Source organism: Brienomyrus brachyistius, chromosome 16 (genome assembly GCF_023856365.1).
Source record: "Brienomyrus brachyistius isolate T26 chromosome 16, BBRACH_0.4, whole genome shotgun sequence".
In the NCBI taxonomy this organism is placed as follows: Eukaryota; Metazoa; Chordata; class Actinopteri; order Osteoglossiformes; family Mormyridae; genus Brienomyrus; species Brienomyrus brachyistius.
The window spans coordinates 19,870,367-19,893,762 of record NC_064548.1 but is presented as its reverse complement, the minus strand read 5'-3'; the positions used below and the strand labels follow the sequence as shown (position 1 = coordinate 19,893,762).

Below are 23,396 nucleotides of genomic sequence, written 5' to 3'. Positions count from 1 at the left end.
GGACGCTAACAGAGACTAACAAAGAGTTTATCTGCAGAAGAACAGTCTCCAGCCAATAACAAGAGGTAAGCCATGCCCCCCCCCCCCCCCCCCCCCCCCCCAAGAAAGTGCGGTGAGATGGCCGGCGGACCACTGGAGTTAGGGGCCTTCTTCAAGACACAATGAAATCACCCAAGCGAGGTTGGAACTAAACCTGCTATCTTCTGCTCACAAAACCTTAAAAATTCGGAACGGTTCATGATTTTGTATATCATCCTCACATAGGGGCCATGCTAATATTGTCTGTATCACTTCAATGTTTAGTATATGTGATGCGCTACTACAGTGTTTTCCAATCCGGTCCTCAGGGACCCACAGCCGGTCCATGTTTTTGCTCCCTCCCAGCTCCCTACCAGACAGTCCATATTTTTGCTCCCAGGAGCTGGGAGGGAGCACTAACATGGACTGTCTGTGGGTCCCCGAGGACCGGATTGGGAAACTCTGCTCTAGTAGGTAACAAGGCTCAGCTGTGATGCCACACCTCCTCAGCGCCAGACAGCAGGTTTCCTTTCCCAGGGTGGCTATCGCATCCGAGAAGAGCCAAGGCTTGTGTAGGATCTACTACATCCTCGAAGGGCCTGGGAGTAGAAGAATCCAAAAACAACGGAAAGAGTAGAAAACAACAGTTTGCTTCTAAAGGAACAAAGACTTTTTCATTTCCCCAGTAAGAACTATTTTCGTTTTTGCTCTCACCTTTTCACCTTTTCGAGGCACAGAACCTGCAAAACTCACCGGTTCAAAGGCCTGAACACTAACTTTCTAAACAATGAGCAAGCATTTCTGGTGCAGATTAGCATTCTGTGACGTTCACATCTCGTCCACTATAGGCCACATACAAGATAGCACCCAATGGTCTGCAGCTCCAACCCATACAGAAGTAGAAAGTTCAGGTCCAGAAAGTACAAATCCAGACCAAGGTTTTGTATCAACTAACCAGTTGAATATAAAGCATCACAGTCACAGAGGACTCAGCTGGTTGGCTGAAACAAAACCTTGGTCTGGATTTGTACTTTCTGGATCTAACTTTTCCACCTCTGAACTCATTTCACCAACATCCAACAATAGCAGCCCAGAACGAAGCTGCTTTCAGTCCATTAGCTTCCTACTTCATTAGAAAGTGATGAAATGCTGGAATATCCTGGGTCACAAAGCCACAGAGACTCTGTTAAATGATCTGTGTCTCTTTCTGTGGAAACCTTTACAGTAAGTGAAAAAATGTAATAAAACTCTGTGGCCCTCTGAGGCTGCGGTGGGATGGCGGGTCTTTCCCAGTGTACCCTGCTTGCTGTAGTGAGCCTGTGTTTATCTGTGGTGGGAGATGCAGAGGCAGTTTGTAAGAATAGTCATTATTCAGCTAATTGCACTGAAAGAAGCAGAAAACCAAGCCAGTGACCTAAGATTCGACAGGATTAGCATGCAGCATGCACTCATAATCCACTGCAATGATATTAGTCTGTTTGCTTAAATGAAAAGGCACTTCAACAAAGCATTAATTCAAGGGTGTGTACACTTTTTATATCAGTGGATCTCAACCTGTTTTGCACCGTGACCCAGTCTTTACCATGCCAGCTCAGTCGCAACCCTATATCTAGTATAGGTTTAAATGAACTCTATGATGAAGCATGCAGTGCACTTTACGCCAAGCAATGCCTATAGCATAAATTCCTTGAGAGGAAAAACGTAAAGGAGCATGTTGTGATTTGGACAGGACCCGCCTGGGCTCAGGCGAGAAATACATTTCTAATCCTTGCGCATGGTTTCACAATCCGTACCGACCCGGTTAACATTTTCTTCCCAGGCTGTTGGACAAACCTCGTGTCCCTTGAAACTTCCATTTACTGCGCGACTGATTGTCCAGTTGTAACCCGTCAAATAGAGTAAAGACAATTTTGAGCTTACAGTTACAGTTTGGCAGGTGTGCGGATTTGTTAAACTAAAAACTAAAATAAGCACAAATAGTGAACGGATTGCAAACCCATGCGCACGAATTGCTAATCCGTGGGAACGGACTACAAAACCGTGATCTCGGTTTGCGAAACGATGGGAACGGATTACGAATTTATTTCTCGCCTGAACCCAGACGGGCTCCATAGATTTGTATGTATTTGCTGATTTATTGTGTTTGGGCGAGAACACGTTTTGTGGCTGTGGTCTGCTGACACGCTCGTGTGTGTGTGTACAGTGTACAATGGGCGACCTCACTCCCAACCATCTGTTGATGATGACTGTCACGTAATCAGTGGGAGAAGAACAATCCAAATGCGACCTGGTTGTAAATAACCCCCTCGCAGGATTGTTTATTGCAAGAAATGGGTATGGTAGCATACATAGACTAAACAGAGCTTGCGGGCTTGAAGCTAAGGAAGCACATAATGATGTATCTCTCTTCTCTACTGTAAGTTGCCTCTGAAAAAAGATGAATAAATAAATGTTTTGCAAAATGGAGGGTGAGAAAATATTTTTTTTTGTTTTATAGTAGGCCTGGTGTTTTAGGTGTATCGAGGGCTTCTGCTCGGGTTAGATCTGTATTTTTGGTGCAAAATGAGCGTATTGTTTGAAACATGAGAGATGGGAAAAGTGGGAGCTTGCAATTCCTGATCGATTACAACGCGGAGGGTTTTGAACGTTTCAGCTTGATAGGTTGACAGCACTATAGTTTGGTAAAATATCATGCTTTTTGTAGGTATGCAGTGTTTGTTACTCAAACGCAAACGGAGTGACCCAGCTCTGTAATGGAATATCCAGAGGTCTCACCTTCTACTTGGTTATTAATTGCGAAACAAACATTAGAATTCATACAAAACGAATTGGTCAGAATTCTCCAGCCGAAAGTTAATTGGGTTGAATAGGATCTGTTTACCAAAGGGTTTCCAAAGTCCTGTGATTTAAGTGAGGCCATGTTGGCCTTCCCTGGGTCAGGTTCTGCATGATTAACCACTGAGACATCGTGCTACATATGCGTATGTTACATGGTGATGCTATTTACTCTTTCCAGCACATGCTTCACAACAGTATGCTGATTATTTTCTCAGGCCTGCTCATGCATTTGTGAAAATTACTGCCCCCTCCCCCACTGTGATTCTGACCACCCCCCCCCCCACCCTGCCTGTTCTTACTCTGGAAAACAAGAAAAATATAAGCATATGGCAGCCAGCTTAATTTATCAAGAAGGGGAATTTTAACTTTAAGAGGATCTAATAATTCTCTTGTTTAATTAAAACAATTCTCCTGTGACCTTGACCAGGATACACAGATTGATGATGGATGGATGGATGGATGGATGGATGGATGGATGGTGTGACCATGCCAGAAGTCACTATCAGAGTTGCCTAGCTACAACACCAGGTCACTCGAGCACACTTGCAAACAGGCAACATAGGAAAGTGTGTTAAAACTGAATAATTCCACGATGTCCAAGCAGAACCCTCCATGACAACACAAACAGGAGCTGATCAGACACACTTTGAACCTTTTGGAAATCAAAGTGCTCTGACTGGCACCACTGGCAAAACACAACAAAACTGAACTGATTTAATTAAACAAAATGTTCAAGACTCATGTACTCCGGCTGAAATTTTTTAGAATTAGAATTATATGTTCCTTTACATAGGTACCATCTGTAGTGGATATTGGGTCTAAAGCAGTTGCCACCCAAATTGGGTCTAAAACCAGTTGCCTGCTGGGAATTGATTAAAATGTTTTCATTTTGATTTCATTCCACACATGTCCTGTGATTATCATCTACTGACGGGAGATCCCGTGGCAGGGCTCCACCTTACAGTCAAAGCACATTTAACAGTTTTCATGATGATTCCCTGGTGTACGTCTGGCCTGCTTGAAGTGTTGGTGGGGGGTGGGGGGGGGGGGGTGGTAGCTATGGGGGCTGGAGTGTGCCACGGCCTCTTTGCGGCTGAATCAGTAATGAGCCCCCATAGCATGTGGTGTTTCCATGTCTCTGAAAAAGATTATGTGGACTCGATGACCCACTGAGCCACCCCTGACTAAGCCAGCACCTGGCGTGAATCATTTTGGTTTTAGTGGCCATTGCTTTCGGTGTCAGGCTTTGAAAGGTGACCCCTCCTTTGCAGGCAGAGTGCACATGATAAAAATGTCGCCTGCTCACTAGCTCCCGATTCCGCAAGCATGGCTGAGATTTGGGCAGCCAGGCCAGAGAAGCACCGAAGGTAAGGTGCTCCCCATGTTCTTTGTTGCATGGACATTTTGAATTTGAACTGAAAATACATCCTGATGCCTAATCCAGTTAGTGATGTGAATTTAAAATGAAAACACATCCTGGTGCCTAATCCAGTTAGTGATGTGAATTTAAAATGAAAACACATCCTGGTGCCTAATCCAGTTAGTGATGTGAATTTAAAATGAAAACACATCCTGCTGCCTAATCCAGTTAGTGATGTGAATTTAAAATGAAAACACATCCTGCTGCCTAATCCAGTTAGTGATGTGAATTTAAAATGAAAACACATCCTGGTGCCTAATCCAGTTAGTGATGTGAATTTAAAATGAAAACACATCCTGGTGCCTAATCCAGTTAGTGATGTGAATTTAAAATGAAAACACATCCTGGTGCCTAATCCAGTTAGTGATGTGAATTTAAAGCGAAAACACATCCTGGTGCCTAATCCAGTTAGTGATGTGAATTTAAAATGAAAACACATCCTGGTGCCTAATCCAGTTAGTGATGTGAAATGCACTTTTAGCCACAGTTTGAAATTAAACCACGGCGTTCATGTCTCAGCCATGATTTTACCATAATAATGTTTAATTACTGCTAATTCATTTATGCTATGCCAGTTTGTTAAATAGCCTGTTACTCAGTATAAGGATGGAGAGGCAGTGCTGCTTCCAGGATTTCAAAGCCGTGAGCCGTTAGGTGTCCCAGGCCTCTCTCTCACTGCTGTGTCACCTACTGCGTCCTTTGCTGCCCTGGTGTGGTTGACAGGGATGGTCATTTGAACAGCGGCGACCGCGGGATGCCAGTCAGCTCTGTGGCCGGTGATTTTATTGCCGTCCTGCATAACATTTACACTTACGCATTTAGCAGACGTGACATACAAGTGAGACAAATGGCACATTACAGGCATACAGCAATGTGCAAAAGTCTTAGGCAGTCAAAGGAAATGTTTACAGTTATTTATCTGGGTAATAAGTACGTATTTGCTCAGAAATAAAAACGATTTGACATCAGAACATATGCAAAGTCGAGATGAAGACAATAAAAACAACCAATTTTCTTGTTCTCCAAAAAGTTACTGATATCATGTTGGATGGCTAGATGAACAGCGCTTCAGTTCCCAAACCTCTCATCAAGGGGCACCTCAGCCATTCCATGTATTAATTAAATTTCACCACCAGTTCATTTAATTAAGTTAATTAGCTAACAACTCAATGAGGTATTGATTAGCCATATGAGGTGTGTCAAAAAATACATGTATGTGCTGGACGGGGTGACTGCGTGACTTTAGGAAAGGTTTTGAAATGGCTACGGTGACACACTTTAACAGACATATCATAGTTTCACACAAATATAAAGATCATTTAAACATTGTCTTTGACTGCCTAAGACTCCTCTTGGCCTGTTTCCAGCCTTATTTTTGAGGCCTGTGTCACAGGGCGGTTGCCAGTCCTTCAAAGCTGGGCTCCGGTGTGTTTAAGAGAGATTCAAAAGGCAGCCAACATAAAAAATACGTCTAAATCAGTAGCGAAGAAGCAACATACAGAGAATCTGAAATCTAATGCTGATTGTGTCATATTTCGGCCAATCAAAAATGGAGCTTCTGTGTAGAAGGCAGTGACCACATTGTCTCCGGAATATCACGCTGTGTGACAAACGTACCATTCTTTCACCTGCAGAACTCACTGCGTCGCCGGGCCGCACACAAAGTCAGACAGACACAGATACGCACAGGCGAGTGCTCTAGTATTACTGCGTTGGTTTGCACACATATGGGAACCTGCTGACTCTCTGCCCGATCGGCAAAAGCTGTAACCTGTGACCAGCTGCAGGGTCTTTGGCTAGAGTACTGTAGCATCTGTGTTTAAGGGCTAGGGGCTCTTTAAGACAGGGCAGCGTCAGTGCTACTGAGGACCAGTGAAGGCCTGCTAGAAGATCCTTTAGTCCATAAGGACAGGAGGAGCTCCATCAAGGCCATGAACATATGTATGTATAAGTTAATATGTAATAATATGCATGGGCCATTTCATACAGGATTTTTTGCAAGCCGGCTGAAAACATCCCTTTTCTGGACTTTTCAGATTCAGAGTTAATCATTTAGCTCTCAAAGTGACATTGACGTCATCTGATCTACGATTTGAGAGGTCAAATCTGCCTGGGTCTTCAACTCTGCTTGTTTGGTGGTTTCTTGAGAAATCATTGGTCAGAAAGGTTAAGGAGATGGATTCCGAAGATGTTCAATTCCGTAGTCGGGTTGTATACCTCCTCACAAACCTTTCTCACACTATGATCTATTTTGGTAGACTGATCGCTGCAGTTTTAACCTGAAATGCCATCCCTTATTTCCTAAAGATGACCTTTTTTTGAATGTGGATAAATATTTGAATATAATGTTTGGATGTTAATTTTTATACCTAGTGTTTGGACCTTATTTATGTAAGTTGCAGATTTTAAGGTTCCCTCCCATGCTACAGGAGGCCTGAGGCATATGGCTGGACACTACAAATTATTGAGAAGCGGTTTGGAAATTTACATCCGCTGGTTGGGCTCAAGTTCTAAAAAGACCTGAATTTTGACGACCAGCTGAGAAGTTTTGTTGCTTCGGTGAGCAATAATCCGTAACAGTGATCGTTTTCCTGGATACATTCTGCCCTCTTGTGGCTCATTGTCATACCTTCAACATCCACAAAGCTAGTACCATTTTGCAGTTTTTGGCAAACGGCATTGCGCTCGTGACCATTTGAGCTGACAGTGTTCATTTCACTGACCCCGTTGCTGCACTCAGCAGATCTTGTCATTCTGACAATGGATCATAATTAGCACAGCAGGAGGACACGTATACCCAGGTCTCAGCCTGTGAGCAGAGACGCGAAAGCGGCTACACCTTCAGCAGGTCTTGTTTGACTGGGGCGACCATATATTGCTTAGGATGCAAAGAGAGGCGCCAAAGCAACACAAATACGCACACAGAAAGTATCCTGACCGTAAAAAGCAAATGTCAACATGAAACAAGGCGAAATCCTGGACGTTTCAGGCATTTTTTAGTCCCAAGAAAAGAGGACGAGTCCAGGAAAAAGATGCAGTCAGCCTATGTTAAACCTGTGGAAATCATACTATGAGAAATAAGCTTAAAGTGAGTCTGAATTAATCCAAAGTACAGAATGACCAATCTATACAGTATGTCAAGCTGTCTAAGATGGATATGCTTGGACAGCAGCTCCAACTGGACAAACCAGACCGCTGCAGTCTTTTGACTTTCCCCACCAGCTTGAGGTTGGGTGTTTTCTTGGCCCGGCCAGTCCCTAATAGCCTTTTCAATCATATACTTCTATTATGTTGTGTGTATGGTCTCAGTTGGATCTCATAATATTTATGGATCAGGCGTCACTGGGAAGTTTGTTTGTGCTCCTTTAAGTAATACGCTTGGAGTTCGTCAGTACATTACAAACTCCAGAGGTGGAAAGTTCAGGTTCAGCCAGTACAAATCAAAGACCAAAATTTTGTTTCAACCATCCAGCCGAGTACTGAGACTGACTCTTTATACTCAACTGGTTTCTGAACCTGAACTTTCCACCTCTGAAACTGTTCTCTTTTTTTTTAAAAAAAAAAAACAAATCAATAAAAATATATCAAAATGTTAAGAGCTCAGATTTAAGATTTTACTGATGGCGATTTCTGGTGGAATGGTGGTTTAGATAAACAGGGCTTCTCCACCACTCATAGGTTCTCTGGTTTCCAAGGAAACCGCGTTGAGGCAGCAGCAGGGGGACGGTGGATCCTGCAATGAATCCCACCTCCCCCCAAAATCGTTGTTAAATTTAATATCAGGATGTTTTTTTTTTTTTTTTTTTATGGTGGTAACAGGCAAAAAAAAGGGTGACTTTGAAAGCGACTTTACTGTGGCTTTACATAAATGTTTATAAAAGGTCGGTAAGATTGGCATCAAATAGGCTCTTAATTACAGTGCTGTTGCATTACACAGGACCAATAATATATACAGGGTCTCTGTCAACATTTAGAGCAGAAGGGAGCCGCCGTGGGTCTTCAGGGGTCTCAGATGCTCACTCAGATGCCTGGAATCCAGGTCCCCCTAGAGGTTTACTGTCCCACACTTATCAGCTAACTACACCATTACGGATGTATCACATTTGTCTTAGGGTGTCCTTGCTTCCACCCATCCGTCTCACTAACTGGCAACTTGGTTGGAATATTGGATATTAAAATGTAAAAAGCACTGCAGCGATTTTGCGAAATGCATAAGTATTCAGAAGTGCATAGGTACACCAATTACTGCATGGAGCTTAGGCAGAAATAGTCTGTGAATGTAGCAGAGAGTGAGACTCCCGAATACCAGTGCATACAAGGTGTGGAAGAGGTACACTGAGACAAAAACAGCATTACAGAGAAGGTTAAGGGGTCTTTTCCCTACAGGTTTGGGGGTTTAACACACTGCAATGCTGGTTTCCTCACGATATAGTGCACACTACATTCCGGAGGGGAAGACTGGTAGAGTGTAATAAACATCAGTGTTAAAAGAAAACAATCGTAACAGGATATCTCATTTCAGTTGTGTTTTCAAAGTTTTCCAACAGGGGAAGTAAAATATCTTTTAGAATATTACAAATTTCTTTGTAAAACAAGTATGCATCAGAAACATCCGTTCAATCTTGAGGAAAACAATAAAACGGATTTTTGGGCAGATACAGATAGAAGCTGTGCATTAAAACAGGCCAAACTGACGGAAGGAAAACACATCACATGCCTCTTTCTGAAACCGGAGTAAGAAAGCCGTCCCGTCACAGGAGGGCTGAGAAAATTCCGACGTTTCAGATTTTGTAAGGAGGTATGCATGTCGGAGCAGGCCGAGCAAAGTAGGAATATTGAGCCTCGCCGTCGTTCTGCGATTTGGAACGGCGATGCCAAACAGCCTGTTCTGACTGCAAGCTGCCCCATTCCCCTCACAAAGACAGACACATGGACAGCTGCACACCGTAACAATCATTTACATATAAAAATAAAGACGGCTAAATAATACAGCATAAACTCTTCATAGCCTACATTACAAATAGTGACCTTTCCACTTTACACTCATCATCCCATTTGGCCGGCAGGTCATCCTCATACCACCATACAGGGCGAATGTGGGACATCGGAGCTACTATTTAAAAGCTGATTACACCCCCCTCCAGAAAAGTGAGATGGATCTGAACTTTGACATTCTGCAGACACAGAGGAATCAACTGTAATCAGGGTCCTACCCAGTGCAAAAAAACACACCCTTATTATTACATGCAGCGGCTCTCTGTCTGGGAATCTTAAATGCGAACAGAATCAAATGGCAAATAAAAGTGGCCAAATTACTAGTAAATGCATGACTTGCTAAGCAAAATGAAAACACAATATTACAATTCAATATGTGGAATATCTCAACACACAGTAACATGTACATAACTAAACACACTACGTCCGATATGCTGGCTATGAAGTAGGAGCCCAAGATTAGCACAGATAGAGCAGTATCTCAGTCTGTTCCTCTGGGACTGTCTGGACTCTCTGGCAGGGAGCTGGAAAGGAGCAAACATGTGGACTGTCTGGAGGCCCCCAAAGACCGGGCTGGGAAACAAGTCAGAAAGATGTTGAATTCTCATTTCTGCTCTAAATGACCAATTAAAATGACCCAAAATTTGCAAGGCATGCTGCCACAGTGACCCTCATCAGGAGTAGCTGGATGCATGGACATTTTAATCATGTAACATACATAAATCTGAACCCGCATTCTCAGAAGTGTGCTGTGACAGTGCTACCCACCATGCTGCCCAACTCAGAACACATTTTAGTTATATCAAGTAAATTAAAATATGTACGGTTATGACCTAAAGACATACAATATAAACAAAAATAAAAAAAAAATACAAAAATACACTACTGTGGAAAAATATGAACTGGGAACCTCAGCCCTATGTAATCATATCACAATAAAAATTAATGATAAAATACAGCACTCATGAATGAACACAATGTATCTTGCCCCCCCCCCCCTCCCCAAAAGCCCCCACACTGCACATTGGGGATGCACAGAAATGCTTCAGGCCAGAAAACAAAAGCAATTTATACTTTAACATTACTAAATGAAGAAACCATGAAGATCAAAAGGCTCGATATTGTTCTCCTATGAGGGCACGTTTTCTATGACAATTATCTGAGATGAGCGATGGTTTGTAGACATTGCTGGTTCTGGTACAGGAAACCAGTTTACAGACCTCACCTCGGCACCGCCTTGTGGGTGTCTGCTGTGACTCTATGGATTCACAAAGCCGGGGGGGGGAGGCACTGAGTCTAACAGCTGATATCGATCCCATGTGAGGTTCCCTTCTGGCTTGTAATGCTAAAGTTTGATTGAAAACTTCTGCGATGAACGTGCCACACGGAAGGAGGAGCAGCCATAGAAATAGACTATAAGCAGATTCCTCATGCTCTTCCTAATGGTCCTTGTCAGTCTTTACCGGGCCCTACGACTAGGGTTAACCTGATTGGGACAAAATGCCAGTATTCAGATACCTACACACCTCAACTGCTGACATCATCGTACTTTGTTTTTGATCTCCATGGTTACCAGCTATTTAAAAAATACTTAAAAGGTAAAATGGGAAACAGGCCGAAATTTTAGTACAAATATCTGTAGCAATCTGCCGAACACCTTCCGAACAACAGCGTCCGAACGGCCGGCTGACACACAGCCAGCAGACAGAAGTACAGCTGTCCTTCCCCGGATGCCACTGCGGTGTCCAGCTCTGACAGTCTGCCTGAGTACACACACCAGCCAACTGTAAATGGGTGAGCACAGGGGTACAGACTTCTCCCCAGGGAAAAGCTCTGCACATCTGCCAGCCACTATCCCGCTCGGCGACGACTACGGGTGCTCACTCGGGATTCAAGGTGCCCCTTTTAAGGTTGTGATCCACAAAAGCAGAAAGGGACAAGGTAGCTTAGAGTTACAGTTACCTCCTATGGTTGGCCTCTTGCATCGGGGGCTCATAGCTTTAAAAACATAGAAAATAAACAAATGTTCATGCCCAGGGGGGGCTAAGTCTCTGTAACGGTGGGACGAGGACTACTCTGACTTATGGCAGTACAGGTCTTTAAGCGCTTTCAGCTCCTCGATGAGGGTCTTGTTCTGGTTCTCCAACACCGCCACGCGATTCTCCAAGCATTTGACATACTCCTTCTTCTTCCTGCGGCACTCCCGGGCAGCCTCCCTGCGACACGGTCGGAAAGGAGCGTTAACGTCGGCCTTTTCCAACAGGGCAGGTCAGACTGGCCTCACAGGCAAAACATTCCTATGGGTGAGCGATGGGGTGTACGCACTGCCGAACCTTCCCCAGGACACTGGGATCAGTATGTCGGTCAATCTACACCAGGTCCTCTAAACTTTTTACACTTCATCTGCAAAGCACCAGTACGCATCATTCCTTAAACTCTCACTGTACAGTGGCAAATCCTGGGGATGTCAGAGAGCCGGGATTATTTTCCACTTTTATACTCCCATGATTGAATAATACAGATGGTGGCATGGTAGAAAGGGAAAAGGCCCTTTATTAGACATTTTTAGAAATATACCGCAGGAAATTGATCTTCTTTGGATGTCAGACAAATAGCCAAGGCTTATTTTCAAACAGGAAGCACTGAGATGGTTATTAAAATGCTTAGTGTAAATATATGTGTAAATGTGTGAAAGAGTCATAGATGGAGAAAGGCGTAAAGGAACATGAAGACGTACCAGCAGAGAATCGCGGAGGGGAAAATCTGACTGGCCAACTGTAAACAAGCATCGGTCTGTAGGTCTTAATGGAGCGCAGGGGATGTTTCAGTATTTACATCACAGAGTGGCCGAGGCGTGTCACTGCCTTACCTGTTCTTCATGAGACGCACTTCCCTCTTGCGAGTTGCCTCTTCAGCGCCACCCTGGGCGGGGATGGCAGGTGACGTGGCCATGACCACCCCGGGAGCGATGGTGTTGGTGGGGGCCGTGCGGATCTGATACGCCTGGACGTCCCCGGAGGCAGCTGCCATTGCAGATGCAGGAGGTACATTTAGAGGCGAAAGACAAGCTCATCCAATCCATTTCAGTTTAACACATGGATGCAGAGGGACCCCGTATCGGCGGTTTCTGTCATCCGCGGTTTACCGCGCTCTGAAAATAAAACTGAGTAATTTCCACAAATAAACGATTTGCGAGTCTCAAGCCAAATGAGGAAAGGCTGTAACACGGTGAGATGCACCAGGATGAGTTTATCACGACCCTTTGTCACCATTCCCACGCTTCCCTGCAAAACTCTCATGCAAGGCTGCCTCTCCTGTCTTCACTGCTCGCATTTGCTGCTGCGTAATCGCAGTGCATGTTACAAAAACGTATAAGAAGCTCTGTTGTCCCTCGACACAACATTTTTTCATTGCTCCATCGTCCTTTGAGGATTAAGCTAAATTATCAGTCCCTTTCATTCGAGAGAGAGTGAAGTACTGTACAACGTACTTTATTATTACTGTATTTAATGTTGGTAATATCTTACTGGGCGCAATTTATCAATTGACCTTTGAACTTATGTATGACCATTATCTGCAGTTTCGGCCACCAGTGGTATGTCTTGGATCGTTATCTGTGGCTATGGGGAACTGCTGTATATGAATGCGGCCACATTAATATAAATTAACAAAGGTGCAAAACCAGCATCTAAGAACAAGGCCCCCGGTTCTGCAGTTTAATCTGTAGATTAAAGAGGACCCTTTCCACCCACACTCACCCTGAACCACCACCTGGTTGCTGGGCACCAGGATCTGCTGGCCATCTGTGGTCTGTGCGTACTGCAGGATGGTGGTTCCCGGCTGGGCGGCGGCCGCATTGGTCATGGTGAGAGTCTGCAGGCCCTGCACGCCGTCTGTGCCATTGTTAGCCAGCTGGATGGCCCCGCCCTGCGTGATGGCGACTGCGACAAAATAGACACCATGTGAGCCAGCAGCGGGAAGATGGTCTGGAGAGTAAGTACAGCACTGAAACCACCGCAGTTAGACACAGCAGGTCCACGCTGCCCTAAGCATGCGAACGGGGGGGGAGCAGGGCACGTACTGTACTGGCCGCTGCTGGTCTGGTAGATGGGCGTCGGCACGGTGACCGTGGTGATGGCAGGTGCCGAGTCTTCCTCCAACTTCTCCTCCTCTATCCGCGGGACCCCCGGTGCGTCGGATGACAGGTCGTTGAGGATCTTTCTGTGGGAGGGCAAGTGCACCAGAACTGGTTACCATGGCAACAGAGCAGTGCCAGGAATTTCCAATTGCAGATATCTCATACAGAGGACACCAAGCTCAACGCTGCCCCCTACTGGTCCATCAATGCAACTGCCAACATGGTTTTTCCACGCAACCGCCCATCCAAGGAGAAACCAAGCTCAAACAAGATGTTACCGCCCTAGATAGCAGCTTGTCGTACACTCAGAGATGACCTTGAGAGCGCTGGGGTCGTACCTATAAGAGGGGCGTCTGGACAGGATCTCCCTGCGCTTCTGTGAGTCTGTCACGCTATCCACCGACTCTTGGGAGTCCTCGCTCTCCGCAATGGTGGAGATCTGAAAGTCAGGCAAGATACCACCGCTGCTGAATTTGCAAGGACATCACCGTCATGAACACAGGACGACTGCAGCGTACAAAGAAACACACATCAGAGCCACACCCATCCATCATAAGCATGCATGTAGTACAGCATCACAGTGAGCACGGGCAGTACTGTTTGTCTCAGTCCGCTTGAAATATTTCTCTAAAATCATTTAGTCCTGTATTTTCACACACATTCTGTACCCCAGGCTGGGCAAACTTTACAGGAATGGGTGCCAGGTCCAAATTTTATATTTAAGTATAAAATAGAAAATAAAGCGCAAAGAATTATACAACACAATTCCATACAGCGGGACTAGTCAGGACGCACTCACCTGCACAGCCTGGACCTGGGGCGACTGGATGACGGACGGCTGGGCAGCCTGAATGACCCCGTGCACCTGGACCGTCTGCCCATTTGGCAGCTGCACCAGGGTGACCGTGGGGCCACTGGCCGTTCCATGACCAGCTGCCATGGACACCTGTCCAGACAGAGGGACAGTCACATGCACAGCTGAAGGCCAGCAGGGGCGAATCCAGCCGTCTCCTGGCCAGAAACAGCAGCTCTGGGCCCATTTCCCAAGTGCATTACAAGACCCGCTCAACATTTGCTCACTTATTTATTATGAACTGGAGGACATAAGAAGTTAAAGGTTTCAAACTGCTCATCTGTGGTGGCGACCCGTGCTGCCCTGCTTTTGGACTTCAGACAATTTCCATGGCTGTCCTGCTGCAAGCCCCCCCCCCCCCTTTCATTAGATCCAGTACAGCCAGTAGGACAGCGAGGGTGGTGTCTGCCTGCCAGGGCTTACCTGTGCCAGTGTGGCGATCTGGGCCTGGGCTATCTGCTGGTTCTCTGTCTCAGACAGTGGAGCTTCGCCACCCTGCTGAGTGTCTGTGGCCGATTCCATGGTCATTTAGTTAGCTGAGGATATAGAGGGGAGAAGCTGTGGAAGATGCTCAGCACAGAGCAAACTGGTGCCGAAGAAGCAAACGCAGCAACGAGGGGCCCAACTACGTCAAAAAAACGGTACCAGTCCTTCATGGCGGCAGCATTCAAACACCAACAAGCAGATACTAAACTTATTAACTGCACTTCAGTTATTTTGCACTGGGCTGAAATAATGAGCCTTTGAATCACGGGCAAGAGAAAAAAAATGTATGAAATCGGGAAAAGCAAACAAAAATAAAACACGAACATACATGAATAGCAGTGACGTCCCGACCCAATATCAAAGATCGGAATCAGGACCGATCCAGGTATCATTCAGTCGATGGGTATCGGCTACCAAAGCCCAATCTTTGTAATCTCCCCCACCCGTCCAATTTACGTCAGCCGCGCAGATTGTAAGGCTCCATCACGTGCTGCGTTAAGCTTGAGGAACGCGGCTCGAAACTACAAACTATCGAGACGACGCAAGCCGTGTGAAAATTCGTGAAACTGGAAACTCTAAGTAACCCAACAGCTACCTGCAACGCCATCGTTTCGAACAGAGGTCGCAGAAGGACGTCGTTTAATACAACGAATCTAATTAGAACTTGCTGCAATATCGTAAGGAAGAATACTGGGAAATCAGGAGGCTTACTCAGAATTTACCAATTTACTCAGAATTTACCAGAGCCTACTGTATGTGTTCACTGTGAGCGGCTCCTGAACCTGTTCCCTCTGCTAATAAAATCACAAGCACAAAGCAGTGGCCTCACTCCACTTTTTCTTGTGCCTGATTTCAGACCAGGACGTAACAGTGCATATATTTAAATATAAATTAAAAGACTGGATCGGGACTTAGAATCAACATATACAAATACTGAATATGCCGGGGGAAACAGAACAGTGGATCAGGACAACCATATTGAATCCTATTTTAAATTTTATTATAAAAAAAAAAAAAAACACACAAATGTAAGTCCATTAAGATTGAGGAGCCAATAATAAGCCTTTCTGTCATCGATAAATGTTCCACAGCTGTGAGAGGATTCCACGGTCTATGGCACACCTCAAAGATTCTTCTTCACAGAGCCACTTCTAGACGCTAGATGTTCACCAGGGCCAGGTCCACCACCTGAGCACCATCTGTCACCAGAAGGCTCATGTCGCAGAGGTCTGGCCTGTTATAAACATGTTCAGTCCTGTGATGGGGACCCAACAGTGCTCATAATGTAACAGAGCTGAGCCAGCTCACTTATCTAATCATAGCCAGAAGATTCAGAAATATCTCAAAGCACTTCCCGTCATTGCTTACTTTAGCAGGGGCTGGTGTGCCAGTACAATCACGGGACCAATAATCACCTGAAAATGACCCCTCAATTACTGGAATCAGACCCTCCTTTAACGTTGACGACAACAATTTGTAGGAAAACTCATTTTTGGCTTGTGTTTCTTGGAACCACCTAAGGAGAAAGACAAACTTCAGAGCTGAAATTTGCCTGCAATGCGCTGTGACATGGTTGGACATCAAATTACTTTTCATGAACAGACTCTGCATGGACCAGCTGTTGCTTGCCCTTGGAAGATTACTAACAGTATGCACCAGAAAGTTTGTACAGCGTGATGTCACATGTCTACATAAATCACAGCTTGGTGACATTTATTGAGGCTTCACGATATTAAACGGGAAGAATTACAGACTGTATTCAAGTTCTACAGTAGGTGGCATGTCAGTGGATTTAAAGACGACTTGCCCTCACTGTCACTGCTTCAAACAAGGGGCAAGTTGCCATTTATGCATGTTAGTGATCCTCTAACCCTATTCTCTTCATTTCAGAAAAAAGTTCTTGCTTAGTGAGTTGTCAACTACAGAATGTATGGCTATTATCTGTGCTTGAGCCAAATTTACATTAGGGACCAGGAAGTACTTAAAAGGAAAAGATCTGACTGCAGTTTTTCCAGGGTGAAGGTGACTCCAACAAAGGTACAGGGCATCCACTCCCGTGCTGTATGTACACTGAACGCATACAAACATGTTGACTGTGCGTGTGAATATGAACACGCTGTTCTGGTTTTGTAAGAAGTGACCCATTTCCACAGCAGAACTGCAAACCTGCATAGGTGCGCGCACGGACACACACACACACTGGACTGATTTGCGGGAATGAACAGGGATTCACTCACACATAACATTGCACGGACTCAGAAAACAGGCTTTAAACACATCTTTACTTTATGCTGTTGAGTTTAATAATAATAAAAAAAAACTCCATCTATTGCCATGGAGACCAGCTGCTTCCAACTTTGGAAGGGAGGTGTGCCGATTTGGCACCAATCCTCTACAGCAATGCTGAACCTGAGTCAATCCCCACAGGCCTCATCCTGCCCTCTGCGTTGCTCACTTGCAAAGCCAGACCTCAAGCTGCTCTGTGTCATTACACCTGATCTCCAGGCCAAGGTGGCAGCCCAGAAGACACTTTTATTTCAGTATCTGCACTTGTAGGGAACACACTGATGGCCAGAGGTGCACTGCAGTAGCACAGGCCCACAGATCAGGGACATCAAGTTTGCTTCCATGGAAAATAATGGCAGAGAGTGGCATCCAGGAGGCTGTGCCAGGCAGATTCGTGGTGGAGGGGGCAGGTTCTGCGTCCTGCAGATTGTCGCAATACAGCGACACCACCAGTCTATTTCTGTTTGAGAAACAATGCTTCGTCCTCAAATGTGCAAGATTCCTTATGAATAATAGTACTAAATATACCAATACATCGGTTATATGTCCTGCATTAAAGTCACCGTTACCTGGAATTTAAAATACATAAAGTGGTGATTATACATCTATCTCCAGGAACTTCAGAAGAAGAGAACGTACCTAAATCAGTCCAGCCGAAGTACTTTAAATTTTTAACTATACTCAGTGCTTCGTGCTGCTTTCACCTCACGCCATAAACCATGTGCCCATTTGTTAAAACGTGTGGGACACCTACAGATATCCCAGAAACCGCCGTTTACCGCTGCCAATAACGGTGAAGAGAACAGAGGAATGGGCCGTGCGGAGCACCGCGGACGAGCCACGCCGGAATGGGCGCGCTTGAGAGCGGACCAAGCAGCCATGCAGCCGCGTCGGACAGAGTAAGTCACGGTATGTGACCAAGCTGCGGGAGAAACGCTCACCCCTGGAGACCTGCCCACGGGAGCGCTCTCCGAGGCTGCGAGCCCGCTCGCTGCCCGTCTGCCCTTCCATTCCGTTCCCTTTCCCGCTGCCCGGGCGCCGGCCGCTCGTCCGCCCTTCCATTTTCTTTCCTTCCCTCGCTTTCCCTACCCACGCTGCCTGGCTCCTCCGGACCCCCGGGCGCCCTTCCCACTCCCGCGAACCCGGCCGTACGCAGCCCAACGCCGCCATGATCTCTTTGTTTCGTCCAAACCGATAGCAGCATTGCGCCTTTTTCGGGACAAACCCATCGCCTATTACCCCCCCGACCGCCTCTCCTCTCTTACCGATACAGTCTCCCTCCGTCACTCTCGGGCCCTCGGAGCTCCACTTTTATTCAGGCCGACACGTAAGAGGCCGCGTCAGGCAACACCTCCGTCGCGTCACCGAGAACAACAACGCGGAGAGCTAGGGAAGGGAACATCAGCTCAGGCGGCTCAGCCGGGAATCGCCGAGGCGGGAACGGAGAGTTACGAAATCCTGACGGAGAAGGACGAACTGTAACGAAAAGCGGCGGAAATTGACGGTACTGAACTGCTGGTGGTGTTCTCCACGACAGTAGGAGGCAGCATTATCTCTCGAATGGTCATTTCCATTTATTCGTCTGTATGTTGGAAGAAGAAGAAGGAGGCACATAAAGACGATGACGATGGTGATGGGTGTCGTACACTTACACGAATTCAACCCTTATAGGAACCATCAAAATACATGTTAAATATGAAATGCATGATGTATTAAATATTTGTATTTATCTACGTCAATTTAGTAGCGTTTTTAAGTGTGAGGTAGGTAGTAGGTATTCTGTTGGAAGCTGTACGAGGATTTGATTGGTATGGTGATAATGGAATGGCAGTTCTGCTTCGTCTGTATACGACCGGGTACAGCTTTATCTTTGCTAATGAACATTGGAGAGGCTGCAGAATGCATCTTACGCTTTCACTTTACGCGATGCATTGGGTTGACTGAGATTTTTTTGCGGATGACAAATGAGTGCGAGTGACAAAGTATTTATATAGTGAAATATAAAAAATATTTACACAACGTACAAGGATTCTTTGGCTTGCTTCCTTCAGCCTATAGAGCTCACAAGACAAAAATTACATCAATAAATAACACTGATGAGCTAAAACTTGTTGCAGTTGAATTAGTTCTGGTTATGTATAACATTGCTAAAAGGTACTAAATATACTAATGTGCATATTGTCACCTTTAGCTATTAATACACATATTAACACATTCAGCTAACGATCAAAATGAAGGTGAGGATCTGTGTTTTAGACCAGACTGCATCGCACCCGTCTTTGCGTTGGTTTCAGTTGCGAGTGACTCGCAGCCCTAAGCCAGTCAGTTGTAATGTCATTACAGATCAAGAGATAGATTTGCGAAGATCAGCTCACTGAAAACGGGACTCGGTGGTTAGGTCACGGTGCACTTACCTATGCAGGCAGGGTCTACTGAGTGGTAGTATTTAAGTATTGACATGTTGGCTTTAATGACCCCGTTTTATGGGTATTAGTGGTCGCTCTGTAGTTAGATGAGCGTAAAAACAATGTAAAGTTATTTCGTTGGCTGTTCCTGTCTCCAGAGCTCAGCCCAGTCAAACATCCCGGAGCTACACACAGGAGAAGTTCGCACTGAAGAAGGGTATTGCATCTCCTCGGTATAGTTCTAGGCACTTCTGTAATCCTTACTGGGGTACACTGGTGCTGCTGTAACCGCAACTGTCTGTCACTGGTGTTCCATCAAAAAGTAGTAGCTATTAATATGTAGGAAACTCAGTGGGGAAAAAAATCAACCCTTTAACACTACTGGGGACAGAGTGAAGGATTTACTGCCAAGAAATGTGAGAAATACCACTTGCTGATGTTTTACCCTGTTTACCGTACCCGATGTAGACAAAATCCCCTATGTGCCTGCAATGTTATTTGCATTCTGTCCAGAAGGGGGCAGCATCTCATTGCTATTAAGTGTATATGGTGATTGAAGAAGAATCAGTCATGCGGTGTATTTGTAGGATTTGGGAAGCTATCGTTGTGTGTGTGTGTGTATATATATATATATATCTCTAGATGCCACTCATATATTTTATTTATTTTGCCATGTTTTACAGTCACAGGCCATAAAACTGCCTTTTATTGTGACATGAACCCCAGAGTCTCACCAACTGTCCCTGTAAAGTTTATGGGGAGCTAAGGTTGTGTAACTGCAAACAACTGAGACCAATATCCAAGATTAACTATACTGGGGAATGTGTGCACACACACCCTTGAAAGGCTTAATCTCACCACGTTACTCAAGGCTTGTGTTAGACCTCATCTTAGATTATCATCCTTACGCTGGTTACTCGCGGTGTTGAGTTTATTTCCATTATTAGCTGACTCATGAGCCCAGACATGGCTTTTCAGCGTGCAAGTGCATGTTTTCTTAAAGCAGTCTGGCTTTGTGTGAGTGTTTTTGTAGTTATTGCATTGTGGGGACCAGATTGGGTGGGGGTTAGGGTTGTAATAGTTGGGATTAGGGTTATGCCCATAGAAATCAATGGAGAGTCCCCATAAAGATATGAATATGTGAATTCTCTCTTTCTGTGTGGGTGTGTGTGTGTGGTGTGTGTCTGTGTGTTTGCATGGTGTGTGTCTATTTTCATGGTGTGTGTGTGGTGTGTGTCTCTATGTTTGCATGGTCTGTGTGTGTGCGTGGTGTCTGTGTGTTTGCGTGGTGTCTGTGTGTGTGCGTGTGTGTGTTTGCGTGGTGTCTGTGTGTGTGCGTGGTGTGTGTGTTTGCGTGGTGTCTGTGTGTGTGTGTGGTGTGTGTGTTTGCATGGTGTCTGTGTGTGTGCGTGGTGTGTGTGTGCGTGGTGTGTGTGCGCGTGGTGTGTGTGTTTGCGTGGTGTCTGTGTGTGTGTGTGGTGTGTGTGTGCGTGGTGTGTGTGTTTGCGTGGTGTCTGTGTGTGTGCGTGGTGTGTGTGTGTGCGTGGTGTGTGTGTTTGCGTGGTGTGTGTGTGCGTGGTGTCTGTGTGTGTGTGTGGTGTGTGTGTTTGCGTGGTGTCTGTGTGTGTGCGTGGTGTGTGTGTGCGTGGTGTCTGTGTGTGTGCGTGTGTGTGTGTTGCTGACCTTGCAGAGGAGGGCACAGTCTCAGAGAGTGACCTGCACCCCACGTCCTCTAGCTCTCACACGCCCAAAGCCAGCCAGCATTCCTCCCTCCCCGCTGCAGCTCCTCACCTGGCTGCCCTTATCCCGCAGTACCGAAGCACACAGGAGGGATTTCCATGAGCTCCAGCTCTCAACAAGCCCAGAGAAATGACAAGGTACCTTTCTGACGCTTGGTGCCTTATCGCGACATAATGAGGATCGGAGCATCAGCAGCAAGCTACTACTGTTCCCCATAAGTCAAATAAATACTCTTTTTACAGTAGCACTACTTTCATTTTTTAAACAAGCAGTGTTTTCACTGTTTTACTATTTATCGTATAACTTTTATTTGCTCATTGATTTATGATGACCCTCCCTTACTATCTCTGTTTATAGATGTTTTTCCTTGTTATAGATTTCATGGAATTCTTCTTCTCAGCAGCTCTAAGAACATACCGCAAGAGCTTGAGCTAGCTAGACTGCATGGTGGACCTGTCGTTTTCGAACTCAGAGATGCTGCAAGAATACAGCGTTTAAGTTGTAGTAGGGGACTGGGGGAGAGGTGCTTCACAGTTCTGGTTACCACATAGCTGGCGCGGGTACACAGGTTGCCATTGCAAAGCGCTGTGTGCCATGTTGCCACGAACCGCTTCGTGGGGTAAGCAGAAGGCAGGTCTGCTCGCTGCCACACATCCTCCGCCCTGGCATATTTACTCGCTTGATGACCTGCTCACTGTTTGACTTGGCACGAGTCCCTCTCCTTTTCTAGCCTGAATTGTTTGTCTGGGTCATGCGACGACACCAAAAGACACACGCGCCTTAATCAAATCCCACGCACACGGTAAAAATAGAACGAGTAAAATCAGCTGGACAGGATACAGGCTTACCAGTAAGCGAAGTTGCACTATAAGTAATATGACCCTAACACTACTCTGCAATTTTTACAGTTTTCTGCAGTTTCATTTCTGTGACACTGTTACCATGGGGTAACACGCAAAATACACATAGCCTCAGACATGCAGAAATAGAATGGAATCAAAAGAAAAAGGAGTCATGCTTAGTCTGAACCAAACCTCAGAATGAATAAAAATCCACCAGGGATTCTTCAGATGGGATCTGAACCTGAGTAGCTTCTATAAAATATAAAAATTGGCAACTAAAGGTACCTCAAAGTATTGACTTATGTGTGATTTTGAAGGCATTTGTTAATATTCTTTATTGAACATCTACTGTAATATTCATGTTGAAAACAAACATAAATGTGTTTATCAAAAGTATGTTTAGCAATGAAATTTATGGACGATACTGTCTAACCCAGGAATGGCAGAAAATATTTCTGGGATGGGGCATTTTAGGGCAGACGGCTCTGCTACATCTGTACGTTTGCGCTTTATAGTGGAGTGCTGCTCTCTGTCAAACTCGGCAGCTGAGACTGCAGTGAGCTTTGAATCTGTACGGATGCCCAGTAGGATGTACGAAAACACTAGTTTAAGGCCAGTGACGAGAGGTCCCACTTGTATGTTGCTTTGGACAGAAGCATCTGTCTGATAAATAAATGTAAACATAAAGATTCTGCTGTTAATAATGGTCTGTTTTGTACGTTCATGTTAGAACTTGTAAATAGGAGCAGAAGTGACAGGATTAATGCAGAGACACTAAGGTGTGGGCAGCATGTTGATATGACTGTAATGAAACCTTGGTGAAGAGCAGATGTAGAATTTGCCACAACAATTAGGCTTTAATGAGCGTTGGTCAGCCTGACATATTCACAGTAATTGGATATTTAAAATCCCATTTCTGCTCCGTGCGGAACGTAAAGGAATACCTCATAGTCAACAATAAGCACAGAAGATAATTGACCTTCAAGGCCGATCGCAGGAGTTTCCTGGAAGATTGTATTTAGTATGAAATATAGTGAAAAGAAAAATATGTCATGGAAATGAAATAATTAGTTGAGCTTTTTCCATATTGCAATGAACATTATGTATAATCACATTTCTGATAATCCTTCAAGGCCAGAAGGACTATTTACAATTCACAATCTAGTCGACTATGGATTAAACAATGAAAGGGCCACTCTACTGAAAAATCACCATTTTCTTCAGAAGGAAACTCTTAATTATGGATTAAGCACCGAAAGGAGCACTTCACTGAAAAATCACGCGAACCTTTTGAATCACAGCATACTCCTTGTTCCTTTTTAATTTCAGTTTAAAAAATGTTGCACATGCAAAATGCTATGGGTGTTTGATCTGC

The 23,396-nt window shown here is 45.1% G+C and overlaps 1 protein-coding gene, 1 long non-coding RNA gene and 1 other non-coding gene across 3 annotated transcripts; 1 reads left to right on the top strand and 2 right to left on the bottom strand.

Moving 5' to 3' along the window:
• Positions 1–219: 219 nt before the first annotated feature.
• LOC125710370 (U6 spliceosomal RNA) lies at positions 220–323 on the bottom strand. The gene has a single exon (XR_007382975.1). It is a non-coding gene; the product is annotated as a U6 spliceosomal RNA (small nuclear RNA).
• An 8,464-nt stretch (positions 324–8,787) lies between these two features.
• Positions 8,788–18,457, bottom strand: LOC125709431 (cyclic AMP-responsive element-binding protein 1-like). Its single transcript, XM_048977876.1, has 8 exons — positions 18,300–18,457; positions 14,686–14,798; positions 14,209–14,355; positions 13,748–13,848; positions 13,353–13,492; positions 13,030–13,212; positions 12,141–12,294; positions 8,788–11,487 (listed from the first exon to the last, which is right to left on the bottom strand). The coding sequence occupies exons 2-8, from the start codon at positions 14,788–14,790 to the stop codon at positions 11,343–11,345; spliced, it is 975 nt and encodes a 324-aa protein (XP_048833833.1). The 5' UTR covers positions 14,791–14,798; positions 18,300–18,457; the 3' UTR covers positions 8,788–11,342.
• Positions 18,458–18,565: 108 nt separating this feature from the next.
• LOC125709445 (uncharacterized) lies at positions 18,566–22,710 on the top strand. The gene is made up of 2 exons (XR_007382697.1): positions 18,566–21,316; positions 21,556–22,710. It is a non-coding gene; the product is annotated as an uncharacterized LOC125709445 (long non-coding RNA).
• The last annotated feature ends 686 nt before the right edge of the window (positions 22,711–23,396 follow it).